The sequence below is a fragment of the Galeopterus variegatus genome, unplaced genomic scaffold (genome assembly GCF_000696425.1).
Source record: "Galeopterus variegatus unplaced genomic scaffold, G_variegatus-3.0.2 Scaffold7885, whole genome shotgun sequence".
Taxonomy (NCBI): Eukaryota; Metazoa; Chordata; class Mammalia; order Dermoptera; family Cynocephalidae; genus Galeopterus; species Galeopterus variegatus.
The window spans coordinates 56,712-69,154 of record NW_007733996.1 but is presented as its reverse complement, the minus strand read 5'-3'; the positions used below and the strand labels follow the sequence as shown (position 1 = coordinate 69,154).

The following is a 12,443-nucleotide window of genomic DNA, read 5'->3' as shown; positions in this document are numbered from 1 at the left end:
GGGGGGGGGGGGGGGGGGGGGGCTGATGGGGGCTCAGTCCACTCAGGCACAGTGTGGTCCAGATGGTTATTGTCAAAAGAGGCCTGTGGCCCTATCCAAATGCTGGACACACCTAAAGACTTCCCAGAACTCTGCGGTCTTCCAACTCCAGGTTTGTGGGACCCAGCCTCTCAAACCACTGTCTCCCTCTGGCTCTCTAAGCCAGCCAAGTCCTTCCAGGGCTCAGCGGGCTTCACTGTAATGGTTTCTTCTGCATATCACAGGCAAGTCGTATTTGAATTACAATCAATCACCTTCCCGTGCCTGTTGACTTGACACTTGATTTCAGTGATCCCTCATGACATTTTCTCCCACATAAAGAATAAGTCAATCGGCTTCTCTGTTTCTGGGAAATGCGCCCCCCCCTCCCTTTCTACCAGTCACTGAGCCATGAAAGCTTGGCAGTGGGTCCCCCAGTCTTGCTCGCCTTCTTCCTCCAGGTCCAGGCCAGCCCCAGAGCCCAGCCACCCTTCAGTCCACGTGTCTCTGGGCACCTCTAGCCTCATGCCCTCTCTGCTCCTGGCCCCTCACCTCCCAGTTGACACAGCTCCCACTCCTCCCGCCCTCCCTGCCCTGGGCCGCCTGGCAGGCAGCCGCCAGATCTGCCTTTCTCACACAGCACTTCACCGTGTGTGTCAGACTTACCAGGGCCAACCGTGAACTCATCGCAGCCCCAGGCCCGCCCTGCCCTGCCCCGCGGCCTGGCAATGGCAGCAGCCCCACCATTGACCCAGCCAAGCCTCTAAGGCCCCTTTGACCCTTCCACCCCGAGCCCTGCCGCTGCGCCTCCCTCCACCCTGGTCTTGCGGCTCCAACACCAAGTGGTCACCGCATCCTCGGACCTCTATCCAAGACCCCGGCTAGTCTCCCGATGGGAAGCTCTCTCTCCTGAGCATCTGCCATGGCTACTTGATTAATAGTCCCAAAGCCCAGCTCTGAGCAGAGCATTCCTCCCCTCAATAACCCGCACTGGCTCCCTACTGCTCACTGAATAGAGGCCTGTGGTTGCCATCTGGAGCTCTTTGCCCAGCACTGTGTTGTTTTTTTTCCCTTTTCGTAAGTTCCTCTCCCACCCTGGCGGTGCTGTCCATCACAGGCGGGCCAATCAGAACGCTCTATCCCTCGGCCCAGGCAGAGCCAGCCAGTCACGCAGCACTGTGGGGTCTCCAGCTGTGAGGACAGCAGAGAGCAATGCCGGGTGGGCTGTGCTCTTTTACCTAGCAGGGCTTTGCTGGCTGTAGGCATGATGTCAGCCTTTTGTCACCGGCACCCTTTGCCACCATGTGAAGAGAGCCAGTATGAGACAAGGCCAAGACAGAGCAGCGAGTGCTGGGACACTGTGTGAGCCTCTATTTCCTGCCAGGCCAATGCCTGATTCACCTCCTGGGCTCTTCCCAGCTGTGTGAACCCATAAACCCCCTTTTTCTCTTTAGCCCAGTTGAGTTTCTGTCTGATGGAAACAAATCCTCGTTCCTTAGGGTGCCAGCCTGGCCTTCCCAGAGCCAGCGTTGACTCTGAGGCCTGTCCAGGTCTTTCTCTCTCACCCCCAGCTGGAGCCACGTGACCACCGCATGACCACCACACAACCACCATCCATCACTGGCCCAAGCCAGGCCCTTTCTGACTCAAGACAAAGAGAGTCACCCAATACCAGCCCTGCCCCAGGAGACCCCCCACTGTGGCTGCTGAGACCCAGGCAGAAGTTCCATCCTGCCCTGGCCTGAGGACCAGGTCGGAGCCCAGAGAGCCCAGGACTCTGCTGTCACCCCTCAGCCTCCCCTGACTTGACCCCAGGCCAAGGGAGTGTGTACCCTCCAGAGCTTCTGACAGGCTTCTCTGATGTCAGGCCCCCAGAGGGTTTCCTGTCCTTTATTGCCACCACTGGGCCTAGCCCATCATCAAGGCCTGACACTGATAGGACCTCCCTACCCTGCCCACTCCCACTGCTGGCTCTAAATCTCTTCCTATCAGATCCTGGGGCTGCCCCACTGTCTTCCCTGAGCCCTCATAGCTGGGCTGTCCCACAGATCTGTGTCCAGCCCTGACCCCAACCAAAGACACCTACCTCACATGCACACGGATACCTTCAGATCCCATCAGCCAGTGCACCTGGTGGGACCTGCTCCCCAAGGTCATAGCCCAAAGCCCCCATGGAAGGTGCACAGTCCTGGCCGGATTTCAGAGGGGTTGTCTCACTCAGGGCCTCTCACTCCCACCTCCAGGAATCCCCAGGCCATCAGGAAACAGGCTGTGTGTTAGCCCTGAGTGTTCCTACTCAGACTGTCCAGGAAGCGCCTGCCCATTTCTTTTGGAGAGCCCATCACCCAGACCCCAGGTAACCCTGACCGACCCCAGTTCCACTGGCCACAGAAAGTGCACACTGGGAAAGGACAGCCAACCTGAGGCTCAGTTTCTAACCCACATCGCTCCCTGAAAATCCCTGGGGATACCAATGAGATGGCCTCGACGGGAGCGCTGCCGCGCTTCCCAAGCTGCGCACTATCCAGTGCGCCACCGGGCCGGCCCCTGAGGCTCAGTTTCTAACCCACATCGCTCCCTGAAAATCCCTGGGGATACCAATGAGATGGCCTCTGTCTTAGGAGGACACATGTGCAACCAAACACATTCTGGGGTCACTAGGCCTCTCTGGCTACCACCATGGGCTAGGCCAAAGCCTCCCACACATCCCCATCCCTGCCAGTCTCTTCAGGAAGAGCCAGGACCATCAGACGATCAGAAGGCCAAGGCCATCTCCCCCTCTGCTCCCATCTTAACTACTCAAAGAAGCAGCAGGTCTTCTGGTGCCAAGAAAAGAGCTTCTATTTTAGGTGAACACCCAGACTGCTGCCCACTTTCCCCACATGCAGCCCCACAGGAACTGAAGCCAGGATGACTGGCCAATGTTCCGTCCAAAAGGCCTAACCTAGGGCTCCTGCACCTCTCCCATGTCAGCCCGAAACAACCCTGGGAAGCCAAGCTATACCCCACCCAACCCAAGACAGGCACAGCCCAACCTACCAGGGCCCCCTCAAGGGCAAACACAGCTGCAGGCCCTGTCTTCTCCAGGGGTTCCATGCGGCGGCGCCAGCGGCGGCGGCGGAAGGCGTCCGTCTTGCGGTACTCCAGGTGGAACTTCCAGCCAAACAGCGAGGCGTACTCCCAGCCCTCACCCTCCGCCTCAGCCTGCCTGTGCTGCACGGGACAATGGGGCAGACTCAGAGGCCAGTAGGTGGCCCCTGGGGAGTCCTGGGCTCGGCCCCAGCTGTGCCTTCCTGCCCTTCACAACCACTCCTCCCTGGCTCCCACACCAGTGACCTCCTGGCGGGAAAACCTGGAAGGGCCACCAGGACGAGGGGGACTTTGTGCAGCTTCCGCAGCAACAAGAAGCCCAGATCAGAAAATCAGGAGGAGAGAAGAGGCTCTGTGGGCTGTGGGAGAACTGAGAAGCCAGAAAAGGAAGGTAGACTGAAGCAGTGATAAAAACACTGGGCTTTGGTTTGCTTGTTTATTTGATTTATGGGTGGATTTCATGAATCCAAGGTTTTCTTGTCATTTCCTTTTTCTTCTTCACATTCCGGCTTATAAAAATGAAAGTGGGTCTATAATTCAGAGGCAAAAAGAAGCTCCCATTTCTTATCCCTAGGCTATTTCTCCACAGGAGGCTAGACCTAGGTCACCTGTGGAGGGACCCCCCTGCACTTCCTTCAAAGGGGGCCCTTTCCCAAACCTGGAGGGAGTCCTGAAAGTCCCTCACCATCCAGCTCCTGGGAGAGGGGGACCTGGGACTATCTTCAGACACCACCTCAGGTCTGGTCCAGGAGAACAGTGACAAGGGCCAGTCCTGGAGGCCAGCTGCACCCCACTCCAAGAAGGGTGCTGGTGCACCTTCAGGGAGACAGCCGAATCTGTCTGGTTCACCTCGCCAGGAACAGCTGGTTATCCAAAAGTCTTGCCTCTCCCCAGACTCAGCAACATTCCTCTCTAGATTCTCTGTGATTCTCTAGGAAGGGTGCTGGTGCACCTTCAGGGAGACAGCCGAATCTGTCTGGTTCACCTCGCCAGGAACAACTGGTTATCCAAAAGTCTTGCCTCTCCCCAGACTCAGCAACATTCCTCTCTAGATTCTCTGTGATTCTCTAGGTTCTCTGTAGCCAAAGAGCAAGAAGCAACCTGGGAAATGCCAAAGGCTACTCTTAGGCTGGAGGAGGCCTGGTTCTTAAGCCAAAATTCAAATGTGTGCTTGAGAAGGAAGGATAGAGACCAAGGGGGCCCAGGGAAGGAGGCATGGAGGCTGTGCAAAACATGGGCACCACGTGACTCTGCAGCAAGTGCATGTGCTCACAAGCCCTCACACATGTGCACTGCAGGCCTGTCTGCGTCCCGTGGTATCTGTGCACGACTGCACGCGTATGTGCTCACACTGCGCGTGTCCTTGGGTGAATGCTGATGGAGTGCAGCTCGGCCCCTTCATCAGCCCCAGCTGCCAGGTGTGTCAGGGAATCCCCACGGCTGAAGGGAGCCACCTCACTGGGGAGTCTGTGCCCCAGCCCACCCCAGCAGCCCTCAGCCAATGATGGATGGCTCAGAGGGTACAAACCCTGACCCCCTACGTTCAGGTGAGGCTGATTCTGTGGTGCTCGACAGAGCACCCCTCCTCAGGCCAAGGCTGACTCTGTGGAGGCCATATCCTTGCTCCTCACACTCCTGAGAGCATGGCCTCCATAACATGTAGCCAAATCCCTGTCTTAGACTCTGCCTGGAGGAAACCCAGCCTAAGACAAAATCCTTGGATGTTCTTCCACCTTCCAGGTCTGTGTAAACTCTGCCTGTGACCTCATCAAGTAGTCATGGGCAATCGGGTGTGTTCTTTGTCTGTGAGCATCTGTGTGTGCTGGATGTGATCTGTATGTGCATCTGTGTATGTTCTGGGTGTGATCTGTGAGCATCTCGAAGGAGTCCCCTGTGCCTGTGCATACCACATGCACACCTGCACGTGTACATGTCTCTGTGCATACAGGTCTGCACCTGTGCCCACTGGCCTCACCCTACCAAGGGGCCTCACTCCCATCCACTGCCTGGTGGCTCACCCTCTTCAGCGCTTCCATCTGGCTGAGGTCCCTCCTGCGCAAGCGCACCCAGCGCCGTCGTCGGTGAGTGTAGTACATCTTCTCAGCGGGGACCCAGTGCCTCGGCTTCCGGTCCGGGGGGATGGTGATGCTGTACTCCCAGCCTGGGGGAGGGGACACCTGTCACTCATTCCTCATTTCTCCTGGGAGATTTCCTGGGAGATTCGGGACATGCTCACAGACACTTGAGCAGCCACTGATTCCTGGTCCTAATTTGTAGCTTGGAGTGGGGACCGCCTTCAGGAAGTCCCCCAGATGAAGTAGCCCAGTGAAGGTCAGTGCTCCAGGCCATTCAGCTGTCCCTATCTGCAGAATTTGCTGGGGGTGGGGCTCACCAGGCTCCACGTGCTGCCCACCTTGCTCATCAACGGCCCGATTGAGGTCTGTGGACCACTCTTCATCTTCCCACCTCCAGCCCAGGGGGCACTCAATGTCATCTTTGGGAAGCACCTTCTCCCCATTCTAAGGACAGGCAAGCATGAGAAGAGACCAACGGATGTCAGCACCGAGACAGAAAAGAAGCAACTTGACAATATACATCCTCAAAGCCCCAGACAGAAGGGCAGAGCCCCTGGGGACCTGCGTGACTCAGGATCAGTGTCCTGCCCCTGCTGGACCCCACACTGTCCCTCTGGACCCCAGAGCATGGAGGCTCAGGAGGTGTGAGCAGGGGAGAAATGTCCCAGCCTTCTCTAAGCCACAGGCCCCTCCTGGGACCAAATGTCCAGGACTCCAGGGAAGGCAAACCCCACCTGTCCCTGAGCACCCCCTCACCACATCAGTATAGTTGTCACTCATGTAGATCCACTGGCCTCCGGGAAGCCGGGTCTGGTTCTCAAACACCTCCTCCACGAAGCTCAGGTGCCCGGCATCAGCGTCATGGAGCAGGCTGCGGGGGAGAGCCGGTCAGAGTCTCTGCCAAAGAGACACCCCCCACCGCCATTGCCTCCAGGACAGCACCCGGGCCTTGGCCAAGGTGTCTGTGTCGGCCTTGCCCTGGACAACAACAAGAGAGATGAGGGGAGAGGGAAGAGGGTGCAGAGACCAGGGCAGAGAGCAAGAAGGAGGCCCCGGGACAGTCACAGACATAAGAACACACCACCCGAGATACAGAAAGAGAAAGGGAGACCAACTGAAGACCCCAAAAGCTGGATGGACAGCCAAAGCTCGAGAGACAGCTGTAGAAATACAAAATGTTATCAAGCTGTACGCTTAAGACTTCTTACTTGACCATGTAATATGTAAGTTACACTTCAACTTTTTAAATTAAAAAAAACAGTTGTTGAATGCCCCATGGAAAAGTTGTTTTCCCCACAAGAAAAGAGCAAGGAGAAAGAGGCAGATGGAGGATGCTGATCTGAGAAAGACCAAGAGGGCAGGAGGACCGCTCCGGGGAGTGTGGGAGCGCCTCGGACACCGCGAGGGTTAACGTGCAGGGGGCGAGGGGCTTGTCCAGGTATCCTGGAGGACGGAGACACAGCCAATGGACGTGAAGTTGAGTGGAGTCCTAATAGAAAGGACTTCCTGACGGTTACAGACCTTCCTGAGAGGGACGCTACCTCGTGAGCCCAGCCCTGGGAGTTCAAGTGGAAGCCCCTCCGAGCAGCAGAGGGCGGGCGGCAGAGGGACTCACAGAGCCGAGGCCTTTCAGAGACAGAGCCCAGGGCTGGGGTGGGTGCTGGTGGGCAGCCTCACCTGGCCCTCCCCAAGCCCTCACTCCCCATGACTCACGTCTTCTCCGGACACACGAACCAGTCTCCTGCCCATGCCCAGCCAGCTGAGGGGCGGAAACTGTCCTTGGGGAGCTTAATCTTGCCCATGACGTCAGAATACTTGGGGTAGGTAAGGCCCGTGGTGCCCCAGTTCCCCACCAGGGCCAGCTTGGTCTGGTTCTCATACTGGAAGGTGAGGAAGAGGGAGAAGTAAGTGGGAGCCACAGCAGCTCTGGGGCGAGGCAGGGGCGGGCTGGCAGGCACTCACCGTTTCTGCAAAGACAGACAGCTTCCCCTCAGCAAACCGGTTGAACTCCTTCTCATCCACGGAAAGCCCGAACCAGAGCTTGACCCGTATCTGCACTGGCATCCGGGTACCAGGGACCCCCTCCATCGGATACTGGGAACCAGAGAAGGACAGAAATCCACCGCTCCCTTCAGGATCAGGCTGTCCCAGTGGAGGAGGGGTCCTCCAAGCCTGGGCATACCAGCCTGACACCCCATTTGGTCTCCTTCTCATCCACGGAAAGCCCGAACCAGAGCTTGACCCGTATCTGCACTGGCATCCGGGCACCAGGGACCCCCTCCATCGGATACTGGGAACCAGAGAAGGACAGAAATCCACAGCTCCCTTCAGGATCAGGCTGTCCCAGTGGAGGAGGGGTCCTCCAAGCCTGGGCATACCAGCCTGACACCCCATTTGGTGTGAGCCCTGATGGAGGACTTAGAACTTCATGGAAGGAAAGTGTATAATTAAGAAAGCTTCTCCCCATTGCCAAGATTCCTTCCCATCCAAGGAGACTGCATCATCCCCACGTAGGAGCTGTCAGCAGAGAGGGGCCATGTCCAGACCAGGAGCCTCATTCTCCCTTTCTCCTGCCACCCTCATTTCCATTCTCTTCTGAAATAGCACTGTCCAGTGGAACTTTCTGCTGTGATAGACATGGTTTATATCTGCACCATCCAAGATGGTAGTTACTAGCCTCATGTGGCTACTGAGCACTTGACATGTAGCTAGTGTGACTGAGGGAACTGAATTTTCAGATGTATTTCATTTTAATTAATTTCAATTTAAACAGCCATATGTGGCTACCATATTGGGAAGCACAGTTCCAGAACTTATCTGTAAAGGAGATACAGTGATACAGGTCTGGAAAGGAAGAAATTAAAGCCTCCCCTTCATTTCCAGTCTTTGGGGGGTGGAGGCAGTAGTGTATCATCTAATATCCCTGCTCTTTCCAGTGCTTATCAGCATGTTAACCACTATTCATTAGTCTTCAACTGCTTTTTAATCCTGAAACCTTCAGAAGCTCTGCCAAAATGGAATAACCACAACAAGCCAACATACAAAAATTATTCTCCACAATTACTTCACCATTTGATTGATAGCAAAGGTTGGATATGGCTTAAGGAGCAGAAGTTTCTCACTCTTCGAATAACACATTGTCCCCAAGAGGAGGCAACACGTGGAATGCCTGGGCCTAGTGTGCATGAGCTCGGGGGAGCTGAGCCGGAGGAGACGGCAGTTTGAATGGGCTCAGAAGAGGAAAGGGAGGTTGAGGCAAGGGGTCCCACAGCAGTGGAAGAGGCCTGGATTCCTAGAGGGAGAGCCCAGGCAGGTAGGAGGTTCAAGACAGGGTGCTGGACATGCCTAGGCAGTGACCATCTCACACTTCCCGACCACAGACCCAGCCCCTCTTCTTTTGGTTCATCCTTGGTGATGCCTGGAGGAGCCCCTGACCCCACGTGCCACCCCCTGGAAACTTCCCCACGGCTGTCCAGCTGTCCGGCTGTCTGGCTGTCGCTTCAGCTGTCCTCTCCCCTGGGTGTTTAGCTGCCTTTTCCCCTCCAAACCACCAGCCCCAGGGAGATGGCAAGAATGCCTGACCCGCTCTTCCCCCATCCACCCCCAGCCCTCTTCCCTGCCCTCCCCCAGACAGGGCCAGCCTGCCGGACCCAAAATAGCAACAGCAAATAAAGAAATGTCTAGTTTGGGGCTCCTCTCCTCTGCTGGTGCTCATTTTTTCCAACTTTGGTTTAAGTTAAGAAACACCAATGTTTTCTTGGTCTCTGCTTGCTGCCAACATTTTTGTAGGGCTTGCTCAGGAGCTACTGGCGGGGTTCATAAACTCAGTCGGGGAGACTTCGAGAAACAATTCTATATCTTTTTTTTTTTTTTTTTTTTTTTGCTTAGAATCAGGGAAAATTTTCAGTTTGCATTTCCCCAAGGCTGTGGGGCCGAAAGGTCAGATCTCGGAGCCCATCCTCTTCCAGCGAGTCCAGCAGACCTGCTCCTGCAGCCCCACCTCCGCTCTTGCCAAACAGCCCTCCCTGGTTAGCCCCACTCAGATGTGGCCTCTCCCTGACTTCCTGTCCTTTCTGCCCCACTAGGCAAGATACTGGCTTAGGAGGGAGATTCTCAGAGGTTAATATTCTAGGAGGTTGGAATTACATGGGAAATGTGCCCCAGGTGGCATGTGAGCACTCTCTTCCTGGGGGATGCCTCACCCAGGCGGTGGGAGGGGGGAGCCTGCTGCATCCCCACCCCCCACACACACACATGCACATACATACATACACACACATACACACACATACACACACACCTGATTCCACTTTCTGGGCAATGCTGGCCTCTCCTCTGAAGTACCAATGACTCTGTGTGCAGATTTCTGTTCATTCCTGGCCTTGGGTTGGCTTTCAGACATGGCACTTATGGAGCCTCCTCTCCCCAAGGTGCAAGGGAGCTCCCCAAAAGGGAAAGGGGAGAAGAGGGGGGGAAACTAATACCCACTGATCACCTAGTTTCAGCAAGACCCATTACCCATTACCTAATTCAACCCTTAAAGCCTGTGAAGAGGGGGGGAGGGGAAAGGCTAGCTGGTTAGCTCAAGTGGGTAGAGCACAGTTTTTCTAACATCAAGGTTAAGGGTTTGGATTCCCATTCTGGCCAGCCACAAAAAAAAAAAAAAACTGGTGAAATGGGTAACCTCATCCTCATTTTATAGGTGAGAAGACAGCAGGCAGTTCAGAGAGGTTAGGCAACCTGCCCAAGGCCACACAGAGTTCCAGCCCGTCTGCACACACTGTACTGCTGAAGTCTGTTTTATCTACCTACCCTAGGGGGCAAAGAGAATGGCTGGCCACTCTATAAATGGGTTGACCAACAGTCACTCAGAGGGCTCTGCTCAGAGGGTTAGAGACTAAGGTTAGTCAACCATGACTTCCTAGAAGATCTGAGGTGGGGGGAGAGACGTGGGGAAGAGGGAGGTCGAGAGCAAAGGGGCTTTGGGGACATGGGCCAGGCTGAGATGAAGGCCAGGCAAGCTAACAGAGCCTTGGATGCTAACAGAGCCACTGGGAGCAAACAGGAAGTGGTAAAGAGCAGACCCGCTCCCAGCGCCACTCCTCCTCTGACAGGGGCAGCCTCAATGGCAGCCCTTCAAAGAGGGACCCTCCCCTTGAGCCTGGGCTGCCATAGCACAGGATGGGATTTCCCCACACTATGTTCTGACCATCAGGCTGCAGTCCCCTGACCAAAACAGCCTTGGCTCTATGTCCCCACATTAGCCCTAAGCACCTGGCTCACTTCTCATCAGCCCACCCTCAAGGCTGGTCAATCCCCCCAGAGAAGATGGAGACGGAGCAGGGATGGTGCTGGAAGAGGAGAAAGGGAAGGAGAGGTGCGGGCCAGCTGAGACTGGGGCACAGAATTACATGTTCCCAGCTCTCCAGCGGGTCCAAATCATGACACACCTGGACCCAAGCCCCAGACACCAGCCTTCCCAGCAGGGAGGAACCTGAGCTTGAGCGTGGCTCCAGCTGGAGTCGGGGGCACACAGGCAGGGCGTGGAGACCAGGTCTGTGCCAGGACTGTAAGAGGCTGGGGCTGGGGGTTGATGCTTCCCTACCAGGTACCTGTTTGGGAGCAGGAGTACAGCTACTCAGGGATCAGCCTCCTAGATGGCCTGGGGCCAGAGACGCGACCTCGTTCATTTCTAGGCCCCATAATTCCAGCTCAAACCTGCTAACTTTCTGGTCTAGATGTGTGGAGTCTGGGTACTTTGTGGGGGACAGAGGTAAAGGACCAAAGACCTCCGCCCCCTCCTAGACCAGAGCCCAAGGACTCTGAGAGAGGACGAGAACAGGAGAAGGAGACAGTAGAGATGGGAGAAAAACCTTGTGTTGAGAAAACACGATCATGACTTGGGAAAAAAGAAAACTCACTTTCAGAAAGATCGTCTGCAGCTTCCCACAATTCTTGCCACAGTAGTTGGCACCCCGCCGGGAGAAGAGGACTTCGTGGGCGGGCACCCGCTGGTACGCCACACGCTTGTCTCCCTGCAGCATCCAGATGACAATGTCCGGCAGGCTGTTCTGGGGCTGGAGGGAGGGTGGCCGTCAGGGTGGGAAAGCTGACATGCCCCGGTCCACGCCCGTCAGCCACACCGTGAGCTGACCTCTGACTCAGAGGCCGCAAAGGCCTCTCCTCCCTCGGCTTTCATCCCACACGCTACCCGCCTGGGCCTTCGCCTTGACCTCTCAGGGCTAGCTGAGTGCCTGTCCTCAGCAGCTGTGAGCCCCCAGAGGACAGGGCAGGAGGCTGCCCCCGGCTCACATGAGGAGCCCACCAAAAATTCACCTAGCTGAGTACATGTTTCTGGGAAGAGATGCCTCTGCCTGGAGCTCAGAGCTTAAGTTCCTAGGTCCCCTCTACTAGGTAAATGTTCCCATGGGTAAACGCTGGAGGATTAGATTTGACCAGGCAGATGACACCACACTTAAGATACCACCCCCCTTGCTCAGCCCTGAGAGAAGCAGCAAATCCACGGAGGATGTGCCCCTTCCCAGAGGACACCCACTCCTCCTCGCTCTAACAACAGGGACCTGGGGGTCTTGAGACAATTGGCTCTGACTGTGGTGACTAGCCCAGACCAAAACTTCAAGGCCCCTGAGCCCCCCAGGGCTTCTAGCAGTGAGTGACAACTGCTGCCCATGGGACACTCTGGAGAGACAGCTGGGCAGGGGTCCATCTGCTTCCGAGGATGATGAGCAAAGTGTGCCCTGGGTGGGGTGGGGTCTCTACCCAGGGCTACTGCTGAGCTGATCTCCTGGAGCCCTCACTCAGCATGTCACAGGCACAGTTTCATTTAATCCCTGTAGTGAGCTTGGGAGGCCTCCCACCTGACAGGTGAGGAGATTCAGGCTCAGAGAGGTTGAGGTGTTCCTAACCACTACACCAGCTGTTCTCGAAGTGTGGCCCCTGAGCAGCACAGCAGCTCCTGGGAACTTAGAAATGCATGCTGTCAGGCAGCACCCCAGACCTGGGGGTCAGGAACTCTGGGGGTGGGCCTGGAACCTGTTTCACAAGCCCTCCAGGGGATTCTGACACACACTCGGGTTTGAGAAGGGCTCTGTCCACCTTCCAGTGAAGAAATAACACCCGAGTGGCCTTAACCCCTCCCAGCCATATCACAATCTGTGCCAAGAGTTCAAAGGTCAGTCTGGGCCAAGATGATGGAGGGCAGCCAGTGACCAGCCTGAAGGGTTGGTCTGTGGCTGAGCG

At 56.1% G+C, this 12,443-nt stretch overlaps 1 protein-coding gene across 1 annotated transcript in view; it reads right to left on the bottom strand.

Annotated features, from left to right (window-relative positions):
* Positions 1–12,443, bottom strand: part of DYSF (dysferlin) — a gene marked incomplete at both ends in the record, with an annotated part of 98,712 nt that overhangs the window by 29,711 nt on the left and 56,558 nt on the right. Inside the window, 7 exons of the mRNA XM_008592399.1 lie at positions 3,058–3,231; positions 5,127–5,269; positions 5,522–5,627; positions 5,940–6,054; positions 6,897–7,063; positions 7,146–7,277; positions 11,105–11,260. Coding sequence (XP_008590621.1) covers positions 3,058–3,231; positions 5,127–5,269; positions 5,522–5,627; positions 5,940–6,054; positions 6,897–7,063; positions 7,146–7,277; positions 11,105–11,260 — 993 coding nt within the window. The remainder of the gene's footprint in view (positions 1–3,057; positions 3,232–5,126; positions 5,270–5,521; positions 5,628–5,939; positions 6,055–6,896; positions 7,064–7,145; positions 7,278–11,104; positions 11,261–12,443) is intronic.